The sequence below is a fragment of the Pseudopipra pipra genome, chromosome 13 (assembly GCF_036250125.1).
Source record: "Pseudopipra pipra isolate bDixPip1 chromosome 13, bDixPip1.hap1, whole genome shotgun sequence".
Lineage (NCBI taxonomy): Eukaryota > Metazoa > Chordata > Aves > Passeriformes > Pipridae > Pseudopipra > Pseudopipra pipra.
The window spans coordinates 21180969-21208141 of NC_087561.1; the positions used below are offsets into that span (position 1 = coordinate 21180969).

At 44.5% G+C, this 27173-nt stretch overlaps 1 protein-coding gene across 1 annotated transcript in view; it reads left to right on the forward strand.

Annotated features, from left to right (window-relative positions):
* Positions 1 to 342: 342 nt before the first annotated feature.
* The window catches only part of LOC135421723 (calpain-5-like), a 55021-nt gene continuing 28190 nt past the window's right edge, over positions 343 to 27173 (forward strand). Inside the window, exons 1-3 of the mRNA XM_064670405.1 lie at positions 343 to 453; positions 9724 to 9804; positions 10619 to 10793. Of these exons, the coding sequence (XP_064526475.1) occupies positions 10629 to 10793 (165 nt within the window). The 5' untranslated portion in view covers positions 343 to 453; positions 9724 to 9804; positions 10619 to 10628. The remainder of the gene's footprint in view (positions 454 to 9723; positions 9805 to 10618; positions 10794 to 27173) is intronic.

Here is a 27173-nt window from a genome sequence, read left to right on the forward strand (position 1 = left end):
TGGGACTCTTCTGGGCGGGTGTGTCAGGAGGGACAGAGGCAGAGGCACTGATACTGGTGGCTTTACGCAAGTGAGGAACGCTCTGCAGCCTAATAAGGAATGTAACTTTTTTTTTTTCGTGATGCACATTAATCTGTTCTGTTTTCCCTACAGAAAAAAATCCCCCTCCTGCAGCTCTTGCCAAACAGCCTGGCTTCATCTCCTCCTTTAAAAGTTCATTCACAGTTACAGCCGCAGTCACAGCTCACAGGCAGCTTGTCTGTCAGGAGTGCACAAGGCTCTGCCTTTTGGGTCCCTGTGACATCCCTGGAAGGGGCATCCCGACACCACCCCCGCTGGAGATGTGATCGTGGTACAGTCCAGAGAATTCCAGGTTAAGGCTTTGGGGGATCAGTGTTTGCAGGAGCCACTCTGGAGTTTGATGTGCCCCGAGCAAGGTCTGACCTCACCCAGGTGAGTGCCAGGGGCAACCTGAAAACTGCCATTCACCAGATTTGCACCTTTATCACCAGGATGAAAACTCTCTGTGTCAGCAGGAACAGGTGTTTCAGCCAGCACAGTGAGAAAATGATTTTGATTACTTTTTGATTTTGTTTAATGTACATTTCTTTCAGAAAGTCACATCTCAACTCTATACTAACTCTTAGCTTTATTACAGGATTTATTGCCAAGGCATGGGTGCTCTCCTTTCTTCTGGGATAACCAGTTTCACATTAGTCATCTCTACACCCATCATTAACAGTTATTCCAAACAGAGGGGCCAGACTGATAAAATGTGATTTGATCTCTGCTCTTATAATTCCATTTGCCATACTGTCTCTGGTCTTCCAAAATACTATCAGTTCTCGCTGTGGAGTCTTTCATTGTGAAATTTCTTGGTTGTTTTGTTTCTAGTGAAGGAGAGATTTTTATACCGTGTCTAAAATAATTGATAAGTGGATATATAAAATAATGGAGTGGTCTGATAAGGAGTTAACCATTAATTTGCAATAATTTTTTTTTAACTGACTTTTATGAAAAGGCAGAATTCTGTAGAATTCTGAAGAAAGTTGTTTCCTGTGGTTCCAGCACGAAAGCTTGGCTTGAATGAATCAAGTGACAATGCTGTTGACATTTTCTTCAGAGCTTGTTATATATAACTCGTCTGGATTAATGGTAATTGTAACAATTGGCATCTACTGTACTAAATTCTTTAAAAAAAAAAAAAAATCAAACTAGAATTGCACCTCCCTGAGGTAGTTGAAAAAGTGTCTGATCCCAAGGCTATAATGGAAGCCACTGAAGGTAGGTTTTTTTGAAGCGTGCAGTCACCTGTGCACTTTGGAAAATCCCGTCTGCCTTAAAAATGTGTCCCGTAGCCACTTCGTGTCTTCACTAAAGAGAAAATTTGTATCAGTTTAGCTGAAGGATCAAGCTGTGCTGAGGTTGGATCCTGTGCAATACACACAGGATTCTCTCCTCTCACCAGAGAGACAAAGTGCGACATAAAATGAACGGGTGGCAATTGCTGTCCTGAAACAGAAAGGACCACCCTGAGTACTTGCTCTTGAGACCTGTTGGAAAAGGGGCACATCCTCATGGTGCTGGTGCACAGTTGTTTGGAAAAGCATTTTAATCTTGCTTGCCAGCTGCAGGTAGATGTGCTGGTGTTGGTCTGTAGTGCCACGTGTTCATCCTGTACCATCACCCCGCTGCTCTTGGGGACAGAGACCCTCACAGTCCGGATTTGCAGAGGGTTTTGAACTTCTGAATGCTGGCCAAGACCTAGCAAGAGACTTAAACATCTGCACTGGCGACAGAGACAAAACACTGGGGCCTTGAGAATGAGATAGAGTGTAAAAAAATTGTCTCAAGCTACTGCTTAATGTCTAAACTGTGAAGTGCATCATGGGCTTATAGCTCGTGGACTTTGGGTGCTCTTAATTTAGTACATGATCAGCAGAACAGAGCTGGTGGCTGCCAAACAAGTTTGTGCCTCTGGCTGAGTCCCTCGGGGTCTTGGTGCAAGAGACCTTCCAGCAGTTTATTTGTCATGTGTGGACAGGACCAGGAGCCACACAAAACACAGTTGTGAAAACCCAGTTTGGCTGAAGGCAGTGGGGCAGCATGTGCTGTTTTTTGAGAGCAGTCTGGGAGCACTGGCCGAGCAGTAACTGTGTGTTTGGTGTGGGCAGAGACCTGTGGGGCTCCCCTCTGGGGACCAACATGGGCAGGGTGCTGTTACGACCCGCCCCAGGAAAAGAGGGGGGGGGGGTAACCCAGGTTTTATCAAAAATTCCTTTGGGGTGGATTAAAGTGAAACGACACTAAATAATCGGTGTATGAAAACATATATTGATAAGATTTATTTTAACAATTTTGAATCAGTAGGTAAGTTAACATTTTTTGGGTGTTGTCATAATCAATAGGTAAGTTAACATTTTTGGGTGCTGTCATAACCTTTCTGGGGAGGAGAAAAATGCATAGGGGAGAGAAAGGCAGGATAAGAGCAAGGGAGAGTAAGGGAAAGAAAAGTTGAGAGTGGACAGATGTCCATAGTCACCGCCCACGGGATCCAGCGATGAAACTTGATAGTTGCAGCTTCCATGTCTGTCACTTGAAGTGGTGGTCTTGATCTGCTGGGGGTGAAGGAGGGAAGCCCCCACACTCCAAGAAGTTATGAATTATCATATCCATAGTCAGTGTCACGGGCCATGCCTCGAGCCTCCAACCTCTCCCTGGGCCCTGCGCAAGAGAGCTGCTGTGTCTCGCCTGGCTCCCGCCTTTCAAGTTTAGCAGAGGGAGGGCGGGTCCTGATTGCTCGTCAGATGTATCAATAGTCAAAAGCCTGCAAGCTCAGCTCTTGCCTTTTCAGGACTTCACACCTCCAGCACTGGAGGGAGGGAGGGTCCTGATTGCTCATCAGATGTATCAATAGTCAAAAGCCTGCAAGCTCAGCTCTTGCCTTTTCAGGACTTCACACCTTCAGCACTGGAGGGAGGGAGGGGCCCGACTGCTCATCAGAGGTATCATGCAAGTCAAAAGCCTGCAAAAGTCTCCTAGAATGCATAAATCATCAACCATTTCAGTCTCTGACAGGTGCATAGCAGGGGAAGGTGAGCCTGGTCCTTGTGGCATTTAGTTGAATTGAAGGAAAGGAGCCACGGGGTTTTTATCTCTGTTTGCAATGGTCTCTAAGAATTTCAGCATTTAGTTGAAGGTTTCACCCAGAAACCAATCAGGTAGAGGAAGCAGCCTGCTCTGCTGCTAACTCCACTCCTTTTTAAGTCTTTGCCTTTGCCCAAGGGGAGAGAGAAAATGTCAAAAAGCTGTTTCACATTGGGATAAACTCTCACAGGGAAGGCAAGGAGGGGAGAGAGGGAGTCAAGCCAGTGTTTACCCTCTCTGAGTGCATTCTGCCAGGACTTTGAGTAGTTTTGACCACTCAGCAGTGTACCACTTAGCAATCACAGGCATGTTGATTTTGCTCAGTTCTCAAGCTGTAAGGATCCCACACGCCCCTAACCATCAGCTCTACAAATCTAGCCTGCTTCTGCTCACACCAGATGGAGTTGTTCGCCCTTGGGCATAATCACCTGCAAGGGGAGCTTTTCCCAGCTGCTGTTTGCCCCACCTGTCAGTCCCAGCACCCTCAGCTCCTGCCCCTGAAGGCTGGAACAGCCAGACTTCTTGCTGTGGGATGAGGGGCTGCAGCACATGGATAGCCAGCACCTCACACCCCAAAGGGCTGCAGAGCATCAGCCATGACTCCTGTACTCCCATCCTGAGGGGTCAGAAGGGGTTTACATTTTATCTCACCAGGAACTAGTGAGACAGAGAGGCTGGGAGAGAGAACAAACTGTGAAAATCAACAGCAGGTTCCTGGCAGAGCTCTTGCTTCACTCCTGGGCTTAGGGGATGGAAAGCTTGGTCCTGAACCAGCACCCACCCTCTGCACTGTCTTGCATGGGCTTTACAGTGTAATCTGCATTCTGGCTCACAGCTCAGGTGCTGGAGAAATTCCCTGGGTCCCAGTGAGACCCGAAAGAAAAGCCTGGTTAAGCTCTGTGGTGTTGCAAATCAAGTACTGTAATTAATTTTATTGTAGAAAGCTTTGGTTTATAGCCAGATGATCCTGCCAGGCCTTGATGCCATCTCTGAAAGCAAACAGGTTATGGCCAGTCCTGTTTCTCACGTCCAGTTACTCTCCCCCACATTCCTTCACAGAAGTGATAGGATATGGGCAGATACTCTCAGACAAAAATATGTGTTTGCCTCTCTCAATTTTAAGTGTAGCAAAACTGCACAGCAGAACAATGTTGGTACCTTCCTGTTTCTATAAAAAGGCAAATGCTTGTGTCTCCTTCCCGTAGGCAATTCTTGAGCTGAGCTAAAAGAGAAATCTTTACATGCCTACTAAAGTACTAACTTACAGAGGCCATAAAATAGTCAAATTAACCTTATTTTGTTAAAAAATCAAAAAAAAACCCAAAAAACTGAAAGAAGGGCTAATGCTGCAGAATCATGGTATCGCCAGAGCACACAATAAAAACTTGGTGTTTTGCACCATCAGGGATAACACTGCCATCCAAAAAAACTGGGAAGCCCTGAGACCACAGCCATTAATACTGGACAGGCTGCTATTAAACTATCCTGTGCAGCAAATTTGACCCAAATTGAGTATGTTCTGACTAATGTAATTGCACATACAGACGACACGGATTTAACATTGACTTTATACTTTTATATTGGCTCTAACACAGAGGAAGAGAGGACACTCAGTCCAGCATAAAGCTTCTCAGAGAAGTTAGTGTGTTGTTTAAAGAATTTGAATGAGTAAATTTCTCCAGAAGAGATGCTTCTTCTGCAGAGGTAGCAGTGGAACAGCCAAGATCACGAAACCATAGAGTATGTGAAGTGGAAGCTTTAAAACTGGTTTAAGTTTCCCTGCACTCTTAATACAGATTTGCAAAGTCACTGCTTTGTAAGGACCTGTGATCATTCTGCACAGGAAGAGAGGGCAATAACCTTTTCCAGATGGAGCTCTGGAAGTGCCTTTAATTGGCAGTTTTACAGTTTTCTGGTTTTACAGAAAACCAGTTCAGAGTAATTTAAAGCTTTAGGCTGCAGGGCTGCTTTTTGGAGGCACTTACTGACTTGATTGCTCTGAAGTAAACTATGTGTTTTGAGGAAGAGATGTTTGGGAAAATATTAAACTATGTTTGCAAACAGTGAAATACTTGAGTCCTTGTTTTGCTCTCATAGACCAAACAGTGGCTTTGAGGTTTGAGGAGAAGTAAGTTTCGAAGGAGCAAAGTTTAGAGCTGAAAGGTTTTTGTGTCTTGTTAAGATGGGCCCACAACTGCAGGCACAAAAGAGAAACTCGGAAACCAGGTGGTGGTGGTTGTTATTACTGGTGAGGAGACTGCTTGCATGAAACAAAAGCAAGCTTGGTACCTGCAAATGGGTAATAATCTTAAAACTGGGTTCATGGAATCACAGAATGGTTTGGCTTGGAAGAGATTTTAAAGGTTCTCTAGTTCCATCCCCCTGCCATGGGCAGGGACACCTTCCACTAGCACAGGTTGCTCCAAGCCCTGTCCAACCTGGCCTTGAACACTTCCAGGGATGGGACAGCCACAGTTTCTCCAGGCAACCTGTGCCAGGGCCTCCCCACCCTCACAGCCAAGAATTTCTTCTTAATATCCAATCTAAATCTCCTGTCATTCAGCTTAAAACCACTCCTCCTTGTCTCCACTCTCTGCCTGCGTACAAAGTCACTCTTTCTCTTTTTTATAAGCTCCCTTTAGGTACTAAAAGGCTGCAATAATGTCTCCCCAGCCTCTTCTCTTCTCCTGCCTGAACTGCCCCAGCTCTCCTAGCCTAGGATGCCACCCCAGAGCGTGGCATATGCTCTGTATATCCTTTCTGGCATCCCTCCAATGTCTTCCCAGATGGGGGCTCCTGAACCAGCAGGAATGTGGTCCTGAGGCTGGGGTGTGCCTGAACTTGTGCAGCTTGATTTCAGTATCCACCTCCGGAAAAGCAGTTTCATGTTCAAAGCTGTGTCCAACTGTGACCTTAAATCCTGGCTGGAAATGCACTTTGTCCTTGTAGTCCTGGTGCTGTGCATGGAAATTCCTTTGAGTTTTGCAGCTGGAACAGAAAAAGTGGGGTGTGTGATAAAATGTTAAGTGTTACAACACACCAAGCCTCCTCCTTGCAGAGGAGTTTCATCTGGCACCGAGGGTTCTCCGCAGCTGCTTGGCAGCGTTCGCCTCCGGGACTGAGAGTGCTGGGTTTGGTTAAGGCAAAACTGGTCCCGCTGTTCCTGAACCCCTCTGGCTGGAATGGGAGTGGGCGGGATGCTTGGCACACTCACAGGCTCGCTGTGGGGGTGTGCTCGGCTTAACAGCTGCGATAACTGCCCTCCCTGAGTTTTTACCCTGCCTGTCACTTAGTTACGCAGAGTTAAAAACACCGGCTGAGGGGACATGACTTTTGCTCAGCTTTGTGTGCTTATTGCATGAATCCAGGGGAAGTGAGGGTGTGGTTATCCCTCACACACCTGTCTGGACAGTAAGTCAGTGTTGTTTGTTGTGGATCTTCCATGCAGCAGCTGGGAAAGAGAAAAGTTAAGAAAGGAAAATGTGAGCATAAAGAAACACTGTTGGATAACTGAAGTAACACTTGAATTTCATCTTAATGCTCTGGTGAGGACCTGGATTTCAAGTGAATGTCTCTTTAATTTATGGCTGCTTGTAAGGCCAGGAGCTGGTATTTGCTGCTGTGTTGAATGTGATTTAGTTGTGCTCTGGCTGGCTCTGATGGGGGAAGGATTTCTGAGTATAAACTGTAAGTAAAAATGAAATTGTTCCGTGGTCAGGCTCAGGAGGGGACTCTGCACTGACTCAGCTTCACTCTTCCACTGAAACCCTTTTTCCAATCAAAATAGGAAACTCACTCTGGTAAAACAGAGGGTCAGACAAAGACTTTAAAGCTCAGAGGTTGAAAGCTGAGAGATGTGGGACCTCCTGTACTTCTGCTGATACCACAGGTGCTGTAGGAACCTTGAGGGCAGCTGTGGAGTTGTTCTGCCTGGAGACAAGAAGTCCTGGGGAGCTCAGCTCAGAGGCTGGAAAAGATTAAAAGCAAAACTGTAATTGTATATAGTGAGGGAATAAACAAAAAATATAAGAATGGCTGACCTGTAGAACTCTTCAGGGTTGTTTTTTTCCCTCTTCCTCTGTCTTCTGTCCCTCCCCTGGAGTGGTCCCTTTCTCACTGCAGAGCAGTAAGAGTGTCTCTGAGCTGGGGTATGGTATTTTTAGGACTGTGTTTCTTAGCCCTCACTGCACTGTGCTCAGCTCATTCTGTATCACATGGCAGTGCAGGCAGCCCTGGACAGAGGGGCTGCCAAGCCCTGCCCGGTGTTTCCTCAGTGCTGTGCATTGGGAGTGCCAGCTGAACCAGGGTAAAGCTGCTGATGTGGAGCAGGGGAAGCTGTGCTGCTGTGCACCGTGACTTGGAGGAAGGAGGAGGGAGCGTGGATCTTATTTTGGGAGCTTCACTGATCAACTGAGGGTCAAAAACTGGGAGCTGCTTCAAAAAAAAAATCTTGGAATGGGAGCCAAGTGCTTGCTGTCTGCCTCAGGCCACGTCCTGGTAGGTGAACACCCCAGGATAGGAGGGCTCAGCTGTGGTCCTCCATCCTCAGGGCTCAAACCACCAGGCTGTTGCATAGAAACTGCACTGACACTCTTGACTGTGGACTTTCCAACAAGAAAGAGATACTTTTGCTGTGTTTAAAAAAGGCAGTTTTGGGTTCCTGCGAAATTGGGTTCCTACTGGTTTTCCAGACGGTGATGGGACTTCAGCTCCAGAGCTCAGTGTCTCCTGGGTGGATGGGAAGCAGCCAGGCTGGGCAGCCCCAGGAGCCTGAGTCCCTGAGACATGCACTCCACTGTGTGCTCTGGATGGCACAGGGAGCGTGGGGAGGGGCAGGTTAAGAGCCGGGCAGGAGAAACCTCCTCCTTGTGAGCTCCCCTTGGTGAGCACTGCCCTGTGCAGCCCAGGGTGAGCAGACAGCAGCCTGATTTCACGTGCTGTGCTTCATCACCACGTTCCGTGCAGTGCCAGGACACTGGCTGTTGTGTAATGGGGTGTTAATCCTGGAAGGACTCACATTCCAGTCCGGCAGACAGCGAGAGAGAAAGGGCAGGGGAATGAGGTCATTAAAGACCTATCTCAATGAATTAGGCAGTGACAGCTGGAAAACTTATCACCCAGGGGCTATTTTAAAAACAAATAGGCTCAGTTTAGACTGTTAGTTAGCTTGTGGGGAATTTTTAATAGGCGAGAATGCCAGTTATCATAAAATAATTTCTATCCCACCCAAATTAGTCAAACTATATTTTGTGGACCCTGAGCTATCTCTGTATAATTAACAAGTTGTTCTGCACTTGAAATTGAAAAATCCGTTTGTGGGGGGAAGCAAGTCTATTTACCTTGTCTTGGGAGGCTACCTGCCAAGTGAGATGCCTTCTGACTTTTTTTATTTGAGAGACATAATTGAAAAGAAAATAACAGAATCATGGAATGGCCTGGGTTAGAAGGGACCTTAAAGACCATCCACTTTCAATCCCTTCCATGGGCAAGGACACCTTCCACTGAATGCCCCATCCAACCTGGCCTTCCAGGGATTGGGCAGCCACAGCTCCTTTGAGCAACCTGTGCCAGGACCTCAACACACTCACAGGGAAGGATTTCTTCCTAATATCTCATCTAAACCTACTATCTTGCAGTTTGAACCCATTCCCCCTTGCCCTGTCACTCCATGCTCTTGTGAAATAGCCCTTAAGAAAAAGGAATTTGCTAAAAATGCCATACTATCAGTGTAGTTTTAAGTGTAGTTTTGCTTTATTGAAGCTGGATTACACAGTCACCAAGGGACTTCATGGTCCACTTTTGGAAGGGCCTGGCTGAAGGAGTAGGATTTTTTCCACTCATTCCAGCAGCATCAAGATTTTACTCAAAGTCATGACAGTCCTGATGTATGCAAAATTTATAGCTGGATTTTTGCCCTGAGAAAGGACGGGGAATGATCTGGCATTTGAAGGATTTGCCTGCTCAAAACATCAAGAATAAACTGGTTCTTTGTTCCATCACTTTGCTGTGTAAGATTCTGCTGGCAGAAATCTGGCCGTGCTTATGCTTATGGGCAGAGAGAATGGTAGAGAGGTAGAAGAACACTCCTGAATACTCTCCTCATTCCCATTAGTGAAGGTATTAGAGCAACATTTCTCATCACTGAACTACCATTTGATTTATTGGGATGGGAGAGGGGAGGTGGGAGTTGAGGGCAAGAAAAAGGGAGAAAGAGAAGGTGTTGAACCCATCCACAGACTACTCAGGCTACGGTATCTTTCACTCAGAAGAACAAAGACCATGATAAATTTGACATTTCCAAGTGTTGCTCCTTACTCTTCTGTGTTCCTCCTGTTGTGCTCACACCTGCAAAGCCTTGGTTTAATTTTTCTGCAAATGTGTGGAATCTCATCCAATTCATGCTGCAAATGGCTTAAGGAGCACCAGCTGATCACACTGCAACTGGACACAGCAAGTGGGCTGCCAGGATGATGTGGTGTTGTGCTCCAGAGCAGCTGTGCTGGTTAATTCTTATGGTCTGACATAGGACATAGTTGTCTGACATAGGACAACTTGCATTTGTCTTTATTGCTGTAGATAACTGAAGGAAGGGGAGATAAATCTCTGACCTGTGTCCAGAAGGAAGAGAAGAGGAATTGACACAGAGGAGCTTCCAGAGTAAGTTCAGATGCGCTCACCACTCCCTTTCTTGAAGGAGAGATAATATCCCTCATGTCTTCCAAACTTCAAACTATCCTGAATGGTTTCTGTAGTTTATTTCTCAACTGTAAAATGTTTTAAAGCAATTTATTTGAGCTCTGTGGCTGCAACCATAAACTTGTCAGGTTAGATAATCAGGACTCCGGGAATTAAGTCCTGAGAGCACATTTTTTCATTTTTTTTTAGTGTTGTTGTGCTTTCTAAAGTATGTTAAACTCTCACCAATTATTTGCAACTATTTGCTACTTCTGGGAATTCAGTTCCCTGAAATGTAACATAAAGTTCAAAGACAATAGTACAAACCAAAATATTTTCACTTAAATTGAGATGGAAAACCATAGAAATCTGGTTTGGGTTCTTTAGACATAAGAGTTGGAGAAGATAATTAGAGCTTTAGTGGCCAGAAGAAGAATGTATGACAGAAAGATGGTCCAGCCCTTCACACATGGTGCAGACTGAGAGCCAAGCCCTGCTCTGTTACCTTACAAATCAATCAGACAAAGAAAAATGCTGGGTTTGTGACTGATCTGGACTCTTTCCTGATAAGAATTCAGTTCAGACAAAAATATGGCCCTTATATATAGGATCTTTTTGGGTTTTATAATTTTCTAGTATACTACTTTAACATAATCTAATTTATAATCTGGGTTGCTTTGTTTTAAATAAATCAGTAATCTCCTTTGAAACAAGTTATATGTGTTAATGACTGGTATCATCTATGGACTTTAAGGAGCCTTTGTAATTTGTACAAGCCAATATTCATTTTACCTAGACAGGGAGCTATGCCTTCATCAGTGCAACTCTTCAGAGATCAGAAGTACCACGAGCTGAAAGGGCAGTGTATCCAGCAGAGACAGCTCTTCGAAGATCCTGAGTTTCCAGCCTCAGATGGGTCCCTTTTCTATCAGTCAGCACCACCAAGGAAAGTTGAATGGAAGCGCCCAAAGGTAACTGATGATTGTTTTTTCACTCCTACTCTCTCCCCCAGCAGAGGCACCTCCACCAAGAGGTGTCTGAGCAAGCCATTGTTCTGTCGTGGACTTGACACCCTCTTCCTTGGCTGTGTTTCAGTTTGGTTCTGGTGAAACCTCAGCAGCAACACCCAGAGGGAGTGGAGAGTTTTCCTCTGTTGATCGATATCATCTCTGGTCTCTGTATGGCTGTGCTGAAGTTACTGTGCATTTTGCCTTTGACTCGTGTAAAACCTCAATTACACACCAGGGATTTTGTATTCCAAATGAACAGCTATTGTCTTGCAAGCAAACAGTAATGCTTGTGTCTATTTGCCACTTTTACTGGCATCTTAACAGGGAAATATCCCCACTCTTCTGCTTGCTCCACACCAGTGCAGAGGGACAGCAATCTCTGCCTGTCAGGGGGCTGATCAGAACTGTCCAGAAAGGCTCAGGCTGTGAGCAGGGATTTGTAAGTGGCTGATTTTGCAGGCTTTTAGAACCTCATGCAGAGCTGAGGGACTCTCCTTTTTAGAACCAGCCCCACATCATTTAGATCAAAAGCAGTAACATAAGACACAACCCCCCTGAAATTTTCTGTGGGGAAAACCTGCTTGTTTGTGAGGGGGAAAAAAAATAAGAAAGATTCCCCTTATTAGTGGGCAATTTTCCTGCCCACTGATATTAGTGTCAAAATACATCCTGCTCTTTTCCTGTGATTTCCCTGGAGTTTCTTTCCCTCTGCCAGGCTGAGGTGGGGCTGGGGGCAGCTGTGTCCTGCCAAGAGGCAGGAGAAGCCTCTTGCCTCCCTGCTATCTCAGCTGGCCCTGGGATGTCCTCAGCCACCTGTTCTGGCTAACCCCTTTCTGAGGCAAACACTGTCTCTGTGTGGTGATCCTGCTCAGCATGGGGTGAAAATACCCGGGAATGACAGTCACTCTGCTCAGTGGATGTTTTGTCTGTCTCATTTTTAACTAAACCCCGGGTTTGTCTCTTTTTTTTTTTTTTTTCCACTGACCTTGCAAAAAGTATGAAATCCCAAGGACCTCTTTGTCAGTGTTAAACAAACAGCAGTGATCCTCCAACCAGGGCAGGCATGTGGGGAAAGAGTGGATAAGCTTGCTTCAGAGGTAAACAGTGTTCTTTAGTTACTCATAAAGGAAAATAATAGTCTGATCCTTCAGAATGAGTCTTATCATGTGCTTTCCTGGCTCCCTTGCTTGACCCTGTGTTTTATAAGCTCCCGTTTTGCTTTCATCTGCATCTTCTCTTTACGAAAGGGCTGTGATTGCACCCTTATTTTCTGGAAAGACAGAGCTGGTTTGTGTTCAGTAAGACAGCACAGAAAGACACCGTGTGACAGGACTGCTGAACTGCTTCCCAAGAAACCCCTCTTGTGTCCAGGGCACAGAAGGGACACTGCTGTCTTTGATTAACTCACTGGTGTCAAAGATCAGATACGTGGCTGAAGGTGGAGAACCTGCCCTGTGTTCCTAGAAACACTGTGCCATGGGCCCCATTCTCCATCTTCTCACCAATTTTCCTGTGTTTTCAGGTGTGCTTATCACCATGCAAGTGAAAAGTCCAGGAAATAAGATGCTGTGTGCTGTCATTATACAGCATGTAGGAATAAACAGAGCAAGTGTCTCCCTACTTCCCAAACTGGGAAGTGTGGGATGAGCAGGTTGGTGATTTATCCACGGCACTGTGAGGGGGACTGAGGTTTTTGCCAGAGAATGCAGGAGCTCTGACCTCTGCATCTGCACCTTTACTGGAGGCAGCACCAGCTTTCGTTTGCTTTTAACTGGTGGAAAATGACACATTGTCTCAGAAGCTGAAATATCCTCCTATTTACAAGTGCTGATTTGAACCCCGACAGCTCCTCTGCCTCTCTACCTGTCTAAGAAGATTTCACCCTCCTTTGGAAGGTAGCGGAGGGTCAGGACATGTCTGCCTGCCTGGGCACTTAGTCTGGGTTACCTTTACAGATTTTGCATTAATGTTCTTTATTCCACAGGATTTGTGGTCACAGCCCTCCAGAATATTTAACAGTATCCCAGTCCTCATAAATTTTGTGGAATGAGCATCATGAAAAACTTGGCTGTCAGGTGTAAGAACACCTGGGTTAAATGCCCCTCAGAGATAATGTTCTTCATCATTTAATTCCTCTGCCTGTTCTGTGACAGTGTTGCTGCAGTCTAACCCTGCTTTTCAGTTTGGCTGTGAACAAGACCAGAGACATCTGCTTAAGTTTGGGACTTGTGTCGGAGTCCAGGGGTGCTGGCAGGGGAGGGAGGTGTCCTGGCACCGCACCAGGGGTTGAGCAGTTGCATGACCACGCACTGAAAGAACAGTTTCGGGGCATGGAGCAGAATGACAGCTCATCACACCCTGGGATACCTGCCAGGATGGGGCCTGGGGAGAATCCAGAGCTGGAGGAGAATGGACATTAAAGGGGGATGCCATAAGATGGCATGGCAGAGTGATGTGGACTTCTAGCAGTACAGTCTAGTGAAATTGCTGCCTTCTGTGTGACAAAGTGTTTAGATTGTAACAGTCCCTCTGTATAGTGACACTTACCTGGCTTGCCAGACCTCTCCCCATACCCCCAGCTCCCTTCAGGCGTGTGGCTCTTGATTTAATGATCCCTTTTTCAGATCTGAACATGCTTTTTTAATCCCTTCAGCCACTTCTTTCCAGAAGAAAAGATATGAGGTGATAGCAATGCTCTTGCTTAATCAAAATAAGGGTCTCTACCCACCTCTCCTCCTCACCCCTCAAGCTTTGTAGGATCCAATTATTGTTCTTCTTGAAAATATTACTTATTCTGCAAAGGTTGCTGTCATGTGCTGAAATAGCTGAAGTTTTTCTTGTTCACATTTCTCTGTTGTTGGTGGTTATTGACTCTTGTTCAACTGTAGATGAGCACAAGTTGCAAAGCTCTGTGTGCTGTGACATTTGTGTTTGTACTGGAAACACAGGCGCATGTGGAACATGCCTGAATCTGACAGGTGAGAAAATGCGCTTCAAAGAGAGGTGATGAGCCTCTGCTGAGCTTTGAGGGAGCTCACACATCCTTTTATATTCCTCAGACATTGATGGGAACACAAAGGTGGTTTCAGGTTGCGGGTTGTGTGATCCAGGCACCAGTGTCTTGCAGCTTGCTCGTTCATTGTGCTTCTGTGGGATGTGTTTGTAGGAGAAAAGGGCTGTGAAAGACTTGGCCTTGCACTGAGATGAAATAAATCCTAACGGGTTTCTTTTCCTTATGTGTCTGTCACATCCCAGACCTTAACACCATGGATGTTGTCCTCCACAGGCCAAATAATAACCCTCAGTGGGTATGTTCAGACATGCACTCCATGATTGCTTTGTACAGGGCTACTCGAGGATTTTAGGACTTCCTGGATTACACTGGAGATCGTTTTAACAGGCACTTTTGTATGCTGTGATTAGCTGTGATTACACAAGTGCAGCAGCAGAGAGGCTGTTTGCCACTTACAAATAGTTTTATGTGCCATTAAAAGCACATTTAGCTTGTGATCTTCAGCTACAGCTCAGTATCTATGGAAAAGTTTTAAGTCAGCTGTTTCTTTGCCAAATGCACATGTGTATATATGGTTGCAGGGCACCTTAATTTTTATAGAAGATCTTAAGCTTTGCAGACTCAAAAGTGTTATAAAAGGTCACAGGCAAAGTAGGCTCTGACCTAAGTTTAAACCCTTCACCTTAAAGAAATAGGAAAGGTATTAAGAGCTGAACTCTGGGAAGAAGTCTGCCCTGGAATATAGTCGGAGAGATTGAAGGGAAGGTTTCTGTACACATTAATCTTGTTTTCCAGCTTAAAATTGTCAAGGCAGAGACCATGTACCCCAAGTTTGTGATGCAAACTTCTGTTTGTGTGTTGCAAGTAGATGAGGGGGGAACAACAGGTAGATGGGAAACTGTCAGAACAAAATTCTTAAATGATGGCAAAGGATTTTTTTCTTTCCTCATTAATTATGTACATGATGAACTCTGTGCCCTGAACCTTCTACAAATGGAGTCTGGCACTGCTGCATGTTTCAGCTGAGTTGTTCCAGCATCCTTGTTGCTTGATCCTGCTGAGCTGAGCTGCAGCCATCTGTTCCTCTTGTGCAGGTGTCGATCTGCAGAGGAGGAGTAGCTGCTTGCCAAGGGCTGGCTGCCACAACCCTGCAATGGAAGTAAGGACGGGCTGCTCCTGGGGAGGAAGGTGTTAAATCCACCCCAGCTGCAGGAGCTCGGATGTTGGCACAGCTCACATGCATGTGGCAGCACGAAAACATGCTCTTCACACCCGTTGCCTTAGCAACTGCACATTCAGATGGCAGGGTTGGCAGTGGGATCCTGCAGAAGATGATGCAATTGCAATTAACCCGAATTGTTTTCATGTTGATGGAATTAATTTTGAGCTAGGAAGGAAGGGGAGGGGTGATGGGTACACATAAGTGAATATTACAAGGAGCTGCCACCCGTTTGAGATCCTGGTGTAGGCAAGTCTCCATCATGTTGTGTGTTTCTTGAAGGGTAAAATTGGTGTTGGCACTTGGCTTCTGAACCTTGTTTGGTGTTTTTTTGAGAGACTAAAAGTCTGCCCAAGGGCTTTATTTGTTTAGTGAGAGTAGATCTAGTGGGGTAATCTTCTGTACATCTCAGCTGCCACTGTTCTTGCATCCTGGTGATCCCCAGGCTGGAACTCTAGGGTTTACAATGGCCCTGAGGAATTGGGCTACTGGGAGGAGGTGGCATAAAGTGGAGGGCAAGGTCTTTCAAATCCAGGTCAAATCAAGTCTTGGCCTTACCCTATGGCTGTAGTTCTGGATCAGATGGATTAGGAAGCTGCTTTCTTGTCTGATTCGGTGGAATCAGTTGATTTGGACCATTTCTACCAGCAGTTGGAAATGTAATGTCATGTTCAAGAGGAGTGATTTGCCACTTGGTTTTGCACTGGAGTGATGAGACAGAGGTGGCCAGCTATGATTTGGCACGTGAGATACATGGGAGTTCATTGAAATTCAAAACATTATAAAGCACTTAGCGGCACCCTGGTGTGTCTTCAGTACAAGTGTCTTTAGACCAGCATTTCCCAGGCTTTTGAAGTCCAGCAACACTTAACCAAAGGCAAGAATACTTAACCAGTCATTGCTTGAAATGGTTCAGATAACTGATTTTATTCACTACCAGTTACAAGGTCCTCAGTTTGCCTCCAGTTGCAATTCAGAACTGATTTTCAAGCCAACTGAGGGCTGATAGCAAGTCTGGGCAGTAAAACCCTTCGTTTAAGGGACTTGGGTGATGTGAATGACCAGGTAAGTGTGGGGTGCTAAAAGCATAACAGAAAGTGCTGGTTTGGATGTTTTTTCTGCTCCTGAAAACAGCAAAAATATAAACCATCTGCCAATATGTTAGAGGGGATATTAAAATCTAAATATAATCTAAATAAAAGTGCTAATAGCTCGAATACATATAGTATGTATTGATCTACAGAGATGAAAAAAGTAATTGGAACTGTAGTTCTCATTCTACTAACCAGGAATGTAAGTTCTCATAGAGAAGATCATGATAGATTAAATCTGTCATTATTAGTGCTACCCTAATATGATACTGTAGTAATTTTTAAATTAATAATAGTCTTGGCTGCTCCAAGTAATTGATCTTTTTGAGGAGGAAACACATTTTGAAAAAATGGAGGGGGGGGGAGGGTGGCGCTTTTTTTTTATTTTGGAGGGGGGGAATACTGAGTTGCAACTTTCCCCCAACTACACTAATAAAAATGAAATGCTTCTTGAATTTTTTCTTGGAGGCAAGGAAACGTTTTCCAGCTGTAAAGGGCCTTCCCTTGTTGGTTTTGTAAGGTACTTGGAACAGCATGTTCTGATGGTGTCTGGCCAAGCAATTCACTGAAAACATCATGGGCTTTGTTTTGTTTCTTTCCTTCTCCCATTATTATTTTCTCCTCAGGTTTTGAGATTGGTTTTTATTATGTTTGTTTGTTCTTGGTTTGGGGTTTTTGTTTTGTTTTGTTTGTTTGTTTGTTTGGTGTGTTTTTATTTTCTTTTTTTTTTTTTTTACTGACCTTGTTCTGAAAAGAAAATGCCTTCTCCCTTTGCAAGAGAACACACTTTGACGTGTTCCTCCCCTCCCTGGCCACTCTCTGTTGCTGCTATTCCATCTTCCTCCTTGTATTATTTGCAGAAATAGCAGAACCAAACTGTCCAGGCAAACCATCCAAACTGCTGCTACTTGTGGTATTGTAACTGATGATCTGGACATTCCGAGGAGAGTCATGCCGGGCTTTTCTTGCCCTTTTCTTCAGGATCTGTTTTTAGGGCTCTATCAGCACAATTGCCTTGCACAATAAAGGAGTCTGAAGTGGTGAGGGTACCAGAGCATGTGAATGTTTCTAGCTCTTCTTGTGTTGATTTGCTTTGAGGGAAAGGGGTTCTTCGCTGAGGAGGAAGGAGGTAAAAGACCTAATGAGTGACATCCTTTTGAGACAGAAGACTGCTCAGAGTGGGTGTTAATGGCTGTCATCGAGATGCCGCTGATGCTCTACCTGGGATGTGCTGTGTTGTGCTGCCTCAGAAACTGGGCAGAGGGAGATGGTAGCCAAAGAGCAGGACAGACCAGAACCAGGGTGACACTCGGGCAGGCGAAGGTAGTGAGATACACACGGTTCGTTTGCCTTCTTGGCCGAGAAATAGTAAAGGTGGAGTTTTTTGGGGACTGTGTTTGTGTGTTTCACAACAGGGAGTTCTGGTTTTTTTACAGCTGGCTAAAAAAGGAAGAAACAAACAGGAGCATTTTTGCTCCATTAGCCATGTAAAACATGGTTGATAGCTCACAACTTCTGAAAGCAGCCTCCTGAGGAAACAGGGAAACTCCAAAAGAGTCTCCTGTGTTTAAGGCTAACATTATTATTCATCTGTTCTTGTTAGCTAATCTTTCATGGAGCCAAAACCTGTAGCACAAAAGGAAGAGCCTTTATTGCCAGAGCAGAAAAGACAGCTGCCACAAGATATCCCTCCCTGAATATAATAAAAATACATAATAATCACTTGAGGTCACATAATGTTGATCACAGTGAAAGAGGATGGGAGACCATCATGGGTCAAAGTGCCCAGACTGTGGCCATTGTGCTAGTTCATGTTCAACATGACTCTGATCCTTTCACAGTGGCTGTGACATGCTCTGCTGCAAGCCCTGCCTCAGCTTCCAGCAGGTGTTCTTATATTGTCAGATAAACTGGAAAATGTGTAAATGTGTGTTGACTTTGTCTGCAGGTTTGGCCTGTTATTATTCCAAAGTAACCTTTGTCACCAAAAACTCAAAAATTAACAAGCTTGTCTCTAGAAATTTGTTGTGCATTGGACCCTGCAAGAATCCTGTTAACAGCAAATATTTTGAATTTGATGGCATTTTGCTAAAGAGGATTTTAAAGGTGAAGCAATACAAACTTCACATCAATTATAAGTTTCACCAATGTCAATCCTCAGCAAACTGAAATCTTGATTCGTTTGCAATATGATTTCTGTCCGTGACAAGACCAACTCAATTGCTAATACAAATATGAAGACTGTATGATGGGCAGGCATGGATGTGTTTAGATGGATTTATGTACAGGGATGTGCATCCATGACACCAGACAGGGACTTGGGAAGCAGAATGGGGCAGTGGGAAGAAGGGTGAAGGAGTACTTTGGACTTGCATTGTCACCCCAGAGTAAACCTGTGACATTTTGAAAGCAGAGAGAGTCCCAGAGTCTGTGCTACAGAATTTGAGGCGTGTTACCTTTATAAGGGTAATTTAATTATTCTTTTTTTCTATGCTGAGAGTAGTGATGGGAAAATAGTAACACTGCAGATGGACAGTGCAGCCATCTGCTTTTCTAGAAGATGGGCCCAAGAAGCATGGTGAAGTTGCTGGACAGAGCAGTCACCGAAGGGCTGTTGCAGATGTGTTGTTAAGCACTTTCTTTCCCAATTGTTTTGTTCCTGTAGGCAGGAAGTGAGCAGAGCTGTGTGTGGTGCCCTGAGGGCTCCTCTCACACAGCCAAACAAACAAGCAGGGATCTCTTAACTCCTTTAATCCATCCCGGCAGTTATTGCTGGCAGTGCCTGAGATTCAAGTCTTGGAGGGTCACCTACAGCTGTGTGACCCTTGTTCGTGTCCCATTTTCCTAGACCAGAGCCTGCAGTTCAAACCAAGGATGAGGTGAGTGCAGTGTGCTGTGGCTCAGACACACTCTAAATAAGAAGCCCCAAGAACTTTATGGTGTTTCATTCAGTTGGGTTCCGTTTCTATGTTTGAGAAGATCCTTCAGAAATAGGATCAGGAATTCTGCTTTGTTCTAGGATTTTGTGTCTCTCCTCACCTTTCTGCAATGGGCTGGTGACTCCTGCCACTGGCAATGAGCTTAACCCTGAGGAGACTTTGACTGTGCTTCTGGGCATTAAGCAACTTGAAAAATGAAAGTGTGGGAGAACACAGTGCTCCAGAAGTTGGGAAGGGACATCCTCACTTTTTACGAGATGGGTGTTTAATTTAAGAAGTTCTACTGAGACTGAAACAGATACTGTTTTGTTCTCCCAAGGATGTTGTTTTAAGAAGCATCCTTTTGTAAACAATAGGAATTTATGAACTTAGTTTAATTCACTCTTATTGCCCTTAGTCATATAGGCTGGTGCACCTCAGTATTAATATCATGGGGTTTGAGCTCTGGCCCCTTTCAAAGCCTTGGAATTTTCACTGTGCTCTGTTTATCATCTTGTCTTTCCCCCAGTGTGCTGAGTATGGGAGGCATCACAAAAACATTGCTTGGTATGTTTCCATCTTTGTTTCTGACTGGATAGAACATTCCTCCAAAAATATTTTGTCCTTAATGTTTTCAGCTGGGGAAGTTGTGACATATTTCTTCTGAAATTGCCAAACTGTTCTCGGAATGGAGCTGTTTGCTCACCCTTATTTTATTAATGCCATAATTTTATTTTTATTTTGCCTGGAAAATCTTGTTAAGACGGAGCTTGCCCAGAAAAAGAGATGAGCAAGGAGCTATAAAGCCTTCAGCTGTCAGCAAATACTCACGTCCAACCTCTCCAGTGCAGTCTGGTGACTGTGTGGGCCCCGTATGACATCAACTTGATGGCTCAATCCCATTTCTGATGTCATTTCAGAAAATTCTTTGTTCTTAGTTGTGCCCTTTGTAACAGGGAAGGGACTAAGCCAAAGGGAAAACACAGGTTCGAGAGATACTGGTAGGTGAATAAACCAAACACCGTTGCTAGTTGGCAAAAATAATAGCTATTTATTAGGAAAAGGTGGCCAACCAGGGAAAAGGGAGAAAACAAAACAGGCGCCTGAGGGAGAAGGATTGGGGCGGAGGAAAAAGTGCACCAAAAGACCCTAGGAAGAAGGCTCCCCCCCCATACTCACCAAGGTATCACCTGTAAACAAGTCTTACCCATCCTAACCAATAATGAAGTCTCTCTGCAGCAGCTGCGGGTTCATGGGGGGTGGCAGGCTCCCACTTCAAGCAGGCGTCCCCGCTGAAAGCAACTTGGTCCATCGTGAAGAGCCGGCCCCCCCAAGAAGCGTCTCAGCTTTTTATAAAGTTTTTTGAGAGCACCTGCCCCGGGGAGGTGTGGCCAGCACCGCCCCGTCAGGGCTCTGAATCCCACCCCTTCTGTTATGTAAGTGCACCCCTCCTGCGCGTGCGTGAGCACCTTGGAAATCCCCTGACGCAGGCGCAGTGATTTTGGGGGGGTCTTCCCAATTGAGTCTGGGGGATGGCCTTCAGCACCCTCCTCATCACTTTGTCCTCCAACTGCCCCTGACGAGCAATTGACCAATCACAACAGACCAATTAAAACAGTTTACACAGAAGCTCTCCCTCCAAGGCCAAGTTCACTGGTTTATCAGAAGACTTGGCAGGAGAAAATATAAACTAACTGCAGGTGGCTAAGGCCAAACACAGACCAAAAAATAACATCCCAGCTTCGTCCCGATACACCCTTCTGTGTTGGCTGTGTCATGGCAGGAAGGAAAAACCCCGGTGGCACCTTGCCAGCAACACTGCCTTCCCTGCTCCAGAAGCTTGTTGAGGAGCTGGGAGTTCAGTGGGTACCCTGTACCCAGCTGCATCCTTCCTCCCCCTTGTCTCGCAGGTACCAGGGCATTGTGAGGCACAAGTTCCCACTTTTTAAGGTGATATCCTTAGGTACACTCTCCCTTCCACGAGTGCTGCATTTATTTCAACATGATGAAGTGGCAGTGTTTTGGAAGCGGCAATTTTCACAACAGTGTTATTCACCCAAGTCTTCCAGGAATATAATTAAGAGCAAACATTTGTAAATGACATTCATGCTTGCCAAGCAGACAGCTCTCCAGATGCCAGTATTTTGTTATCTTCTCTCTTGGCAGTTTTTCCAGTTTGTATTTCCCTCTCTTGGGCTGGATGGAGGCTTTCTTACGCTGTTGCGGTTTGTTTGCCCCCAAAGAAAAAATATTAAATGACCTCAATGTCATTTCTAGAACATAAACAGTACGGTTCCAAGGCTCTGAATGTTTCTTTAAAGTTTAAATGCCAGGTTTGATTTAGTTGGTTCCACCGTCAGTAGATGAAAATTGGTTTCTCAGAGAGTCAGCTCCCGTTTGCCCTGAGGTGATGTGGTGATGGCAAGGATGACACAGTAAAATTTATTTTGAGGCCGCAAAACAAAAAGCCTGAGGATCACATCCTCAGCCAACATAAGTCTTCTTACAGTAATTGTTAGCTCATTGATTCAGTCTTCTGAAAGAATTAAATGTCTGAGTTCTCTGAAGGAAAAATTACAGCCAGAACATGCCAGTCGCAAAGGAAATTAAGGTATTGTTCTGTCAATACTTCACCAGGACTGGAAAGCACTCAAAAAATGCTTTCTGTCTGAAGAGCTTTATGCTTTTCTCATTTTATTTTCATATGTAAAGGGGTATTTGGAATGAGTAAAGTCTTGGAATTTGAGGCTTTGTAAGCCATTCTATCTTAGATTTGAAGAGTAATTTGTTTGAATTTCATGCTCTTTCCCTGTGATCTAAACGTATGCTTCCTTCAAGATTAATTCTATTTAAAGATTAAATAAATATGTATATTTTGTTGGCTAAAAAAAAGCTCTTAAAAATCCTTCACAGCCAAAAGAACCTTTTAGAACTGCTGTCTTGCCTGTATGTGGCATTGTTTCTAACTGAATCATAAGGCTAAAACATTTTGCATTTGCATCTTTTCCGGTTTTCAGGAAATAAAATGTTCTTCCTTGGGAAAATACACTTTCTATTAAGAGCAAATTTTATCTTCCGTATTTTATGTACTGAGCTTTGGCCAGTGCTTCAGGGGCCAAAGGCCACCTTGACCTCCTCATGTGCCTCAGGAAATGGAATCTCTGCTCTTGGAGATATCCAGAAGCCATTGGGGCGTTCACTGGGCAGCCTTCCCATGCATGGGGGTTGGACAAGTTGGCTTCCAGAGGTCCCCTCCAACCTCAACCATTCTGTTCTCAGGGAGAGGAGAGTCAGGCCATGGGCCTTCAGTGCAGAGCCTCCTGGGATGGAGTCAGCGTGGGGTCTGGGACTCCCTTTTTGGGGTGGATAATATGGTCCTCTTACTTTCATCTCCGTTTTCTCATGTTGAGGCCAATTGGTCTCAGGTGTGCAGTCATCCACGTGCATATATTTATATAATACCTGGTATGAACAAATCTGTACCTGCTCTTTGAGCTGGAAAGGCAGACCCTGCTTCTTCTCAAATGCAGAATACCTTCAGCCTCTTCAGAGGCTCATACCCTCACTCTGTAACTGCCACATCCATCTGTTTCACCAGAAATAATACAGCTTCATGCAGGGGCTTATTTCATTGGCTGCAACATTTTGTGTGGGAAACTGGCCCTGGAGAAGAGCTAAACCAGCCTCATTAACGAAAAGCATGAACAGGTGAAGATGCAGGTCTGCTGGCAGTGAGTTTTGTGGTAAAATGATTCTGGGTCACGTGTTTGCCACATTGGCTTCCTTGTTACCTGACAGTTGGGGCTGATGTCAGGCAGATGTGATGTTAGTGTTTAAAAAAGGAATATGTCTGAAATGAAGTAGTGAATTCAAATCTACATCACATTGGGAAAACCAAAAATAAGCTTGATAAATGCAGCGAAAGGGCTATGTAAAGAAACAGCATGATATAAATAAGGAAAAAAGTTTCTTCTTGTGTCTTTCCAAGCAAGAAGCCTTTTAAATGCCTGAACAATTTAAACACAGAGATGAAACTGGCTGTGCTTCAACTGGGATAAAATCATGACCAAGTAAACATTTGGACTACCCTGACAGGCTGACTCCTCCCAAGGAGCCAAAGGCTTTTCTCAATGTATCTGTCTGACTGAATCTGCTCTAGTCTTTGTTTTGGGTTGAAGCAGAAGAAAATCCTGGATCATGGTAATGAAAACTTTGACAGTGAGAGACTGGAGTCACTTGCATTTGCCATCAAAGTAAGCAGAGATACCACACGTGCCATGGCAACAGACAGTTGAGTGGGAGCTGGATACCCTGGGAAAAGGCTTATCCTTTATCAGATGTCAGAGTGCCCACAAGAGAGGGAGATACCAGAAAGCAAGCTTCCTAAACAGATCTGTGAGATGTGGAAGTAGTTCTCTTATTGATTCCTTCTGAAACGTGTGGAGTCGATAACAGAATGTGGGGAAGAAAAGCAAAGGTGAGAACATAGTGAAAGATACAGGGCTAGAAAGGAGAGTGCCTGGTTGAAGTGTGAATTAAAATGAATTCATGAACATAGTGGCAATACTGGGTATCATTGGGCATCTGCCAATCACCCTTAAAAAGTTTACCCTTTAGCACATAATATGGTTCCTTAAATTGTAAAAACTTCCTGAAGTTTTGGCATAATTAGAAGGGGCTTATCCAAAAATTTTAGTCCTCTTTTTAGTCCTCTAACAGCAATCTGTGCTAGACAAAATAACCTGCATGGAGTTAAGCGTGTGCTTGATTGCTTGGCAGATATGACAACTGTGACTTTGTTTGAGAATCCTACTGTGGAAATCACTGCTGTGGGTTTTTCAGTTTCATCACTCAAAACTGAAGAAACTTATCTCATGTGCTGATAACTTTATTGCTAAATTAACATCGTTCCAAGATAAGGCTTTAAAAGATGTTTTAGAAATAGAAGCTGCTGTTTGTTTTCAAGATGTGTAAATAAAACCCTTTTTGGTAGTTTCTGTGAATTTATGATTCTATGACCCACTGATTTGGTTGAGTCATAAAAGTGCTTTTTATCCAGCAGTAAAGCAGATGCTGCTGTGTCAATTTTGATGCAAAAATTTTATAGCTTGGAATTTGAACTCTTAGACAAGCAGCGGATTCCCTGAAGTGGGAAGGTGGTTGGTTGCTGAGACTGGATGCAGGAGATGCTGATGTCACTGTCCTGGCTGCAGCTCAAACCCAGTCTGGACAGGGAATGTCAGGAGTGAGCTGTAGCAGAAGGCTCAAGGAATAGCCCCATGGGAAGGCTTTTTCTGGAGCCTGTGTGAATGATCTGATAAAGGTCTGATAGCATGAAAGCTCTGTGGTTCTCTTCAAGGTACTGGGTATATCTCTGTGTTACTAAAAGACAAATACCCCGTTTTACATGTTCTAAGACTGATCTTTGTCAGAAAGGATGTCCCGACTAGAATTTAGGAGTCTGATATGTGTCATGTTGGGACAGAGACACTCCATAGACTCTGACTTACACAGGCTCAGCAGAGTTGTGTTGTGCTTGCTAAAACAAAATTTCTATTAAAAAAAAAAAATCAAAATCCAAAATTTGATATAGCTCAAGTCATCTATTTGTTTAAGAAGCTCTTGTCTTATGCTCAGGGTTTTATACAATTTTACAGTTCCTCTTTTTATGTTATGAAGCAAAGATCTAGTCCAGGATGGTGTGGCACAGATCACAATTCCAAAAGTGTATCTGGAAGGTGTCACTGGCTACTCCGTGCACTAAATTTTTTTTTGCTTTAAGGAACTAAATGGAAGAACACCTCAAGGTACTGTCTGAAAAACATGAGAAGACTGGGAGGAGAGGATGAGGGATTTTTATCCTTAAGAAAGTGTCTGATATGAATGCCATGATCAGCAGATACTGGAAACGAGGCTGAACCCAAAGTCTGCTGGATAAGGGAGGTGGAAAGGAAGAGCCTGTTGCTAAAGGGGTTTATGCTCTTTAATGTGGTGGTTTAGACTTATGCTTTTTAACCTTTGCATTGCCATTGGGTACAGAAGAAATACCTCCTTTCAAGTAATATAAATCATCTCGGGGACTAACCTGAATTTTCACTCCAGACAATGTTTCTTAGAGGACTTGACTTCAGTTTTGCCACACAATGCCCAGTGTAATAACAAAAATAATAGGTGACTGTGCTGAAATCTGCTTAATTCTCTTCATTAAACAGCATATTCCCTTCCTCATAAAAGGCAGTGAGGGAGAATTCCATCTGCATCAGTTGCCAGCCCCCTGAGACACAGCATAAGGTCAGACTGGACAAGCCTAGGAAGGTCACGGCCACTGAGCCAAAATGATGCTCGTTATCAGGCAAAGGAAATAGCTGCCTCCCCAGACAGAGCTGGGCAGTCAGGAGCACAGAGCTGGGAATTGCTTATTCCGCACTGGTCCAGTGCTGAATATTTCAGTGCAGTGGAAAAAATTGTGTGTGAGTTAACCCAATCTCCTTTCCTCATTGTTTTTATTTCCCGTCTTAGGAAACTAGTCCAAGAATTTAATAGAAAAACATGTTTTCAGGAAGCAATAGAAAAACCCTAGCTAAACAGTGGGTGGTCTTTTAGTCTGATGAACTGTGAGTGGACTTACAGGCCCTGTCTGACCTCAGGCATGTTGGTGTGTGCCTGGAAGTGACATCAGGGAGTCACTCTAAGCCGACTGTCTTTGACCTTGGCCATCCCCTGTTACTTGCATTTAATGCAGAGACATTTCCCCTGCTTTGGTATGTTGTTTTTTGCAGAAATAGAGTTATACTGGCTTATACCACCTGTCTCTCAAAAGAACTGTACGCTCAGTTTTGCTCTAAAATGCCTCTGACTTCTTTCCTTTACAGTGGAGGAAAAAAAAGGCCAGTTGGTCTGAGATCTCTGGCCTGCTGACATCCCTGTTTGGAGCTAATTACCCCTCAGATAAAGGGTTAGTGCTCACACAGAGGCTCATGTGCAGTGAGTCTGATGTGTCTGAGGCTCTTCCCCGTGTGCTGTTTCTCCCCATTCTGTCATTGTAATATTTAATAATGATTGATTTTATTAAATACAAAGGAACGTACTTGTAATGTCCTTATTCCTGCTGGTGGGCAGCATTTTACAAGAAAACTTTGGGTTAATGACCCAAAAATGATGTCTTTTCTGATGGAAAACAATTGCTTTTTCCCAGAAATTTTAACTTATACATTTGTAGCCAATTAACATGATACCTTGATTAAATTTTTCTCCCCAGCTTATGCCACAGTTGTTGTAGCTTTGGAACAGCAGAGAATAAAGTTTCCCAGAGGTTGAAATTGCTCTGAACCATTCCCTTGGTTTATATGATGAGTAGAGAGACAGGCCTCTCTCCAGTGTTACAGCACTATGGGATGGCAAGGTGATGTCTGTCCATTGCCCTTTGAAAGAACTCGTGTTCTGGTTCCAGGGAACCTTGCTGAGAGGACTTGACTGTTGCCTGTGGTGAGTCCTGCCCTAAGAATGGCATCTCTGGTTGCTGCTCATGAGGAGAAGTCACACAAATTGTGGTACTGAGTTTAGAGAAGGGAATAGGTACGAGGGGAAGGAGGCAGGAGACAAAGACTGTTGTTTTGTAAGTTCAGTGAGGAAAAAAAAAAAACAAGGCAGCTCTCCTCTTAAAGTGTGATGGATGTGCTGCAGTTCTGTAGAACGTTGATCTAAAGCATCACAACCTAAAATAGGGTGGCAAGAGATGGTTTGATGTACTTGTTTGAGGGTTCTGGGAGAACAGAAAATTGTTCATTGTAGTCTTGAGTGATTCCCGGGATGTGGTGACAGAGGACTCAGGGCAGGGCTTCAGTAAACACTTTGTCATGAGGTTGAGGAAAAGGTCAGCCCTATGGCACATCATCTGAACCCTTTCCAGCCCCCGTCAGCATTCCGGATGGGAATGAGCTGTAGTGCTCCAAGGGTCAGGTGAAACCTAGAGGCAGCCAAGATACACACCATGTTGCCCAATGTTTGGGAGTTTTTCTTCCAAAACATTGATTCAGATCCCCCCCAAATACATAGGCATAGGCAGGGCAGGGCTGAAACCCATGGCCTTCGCTGAGTATT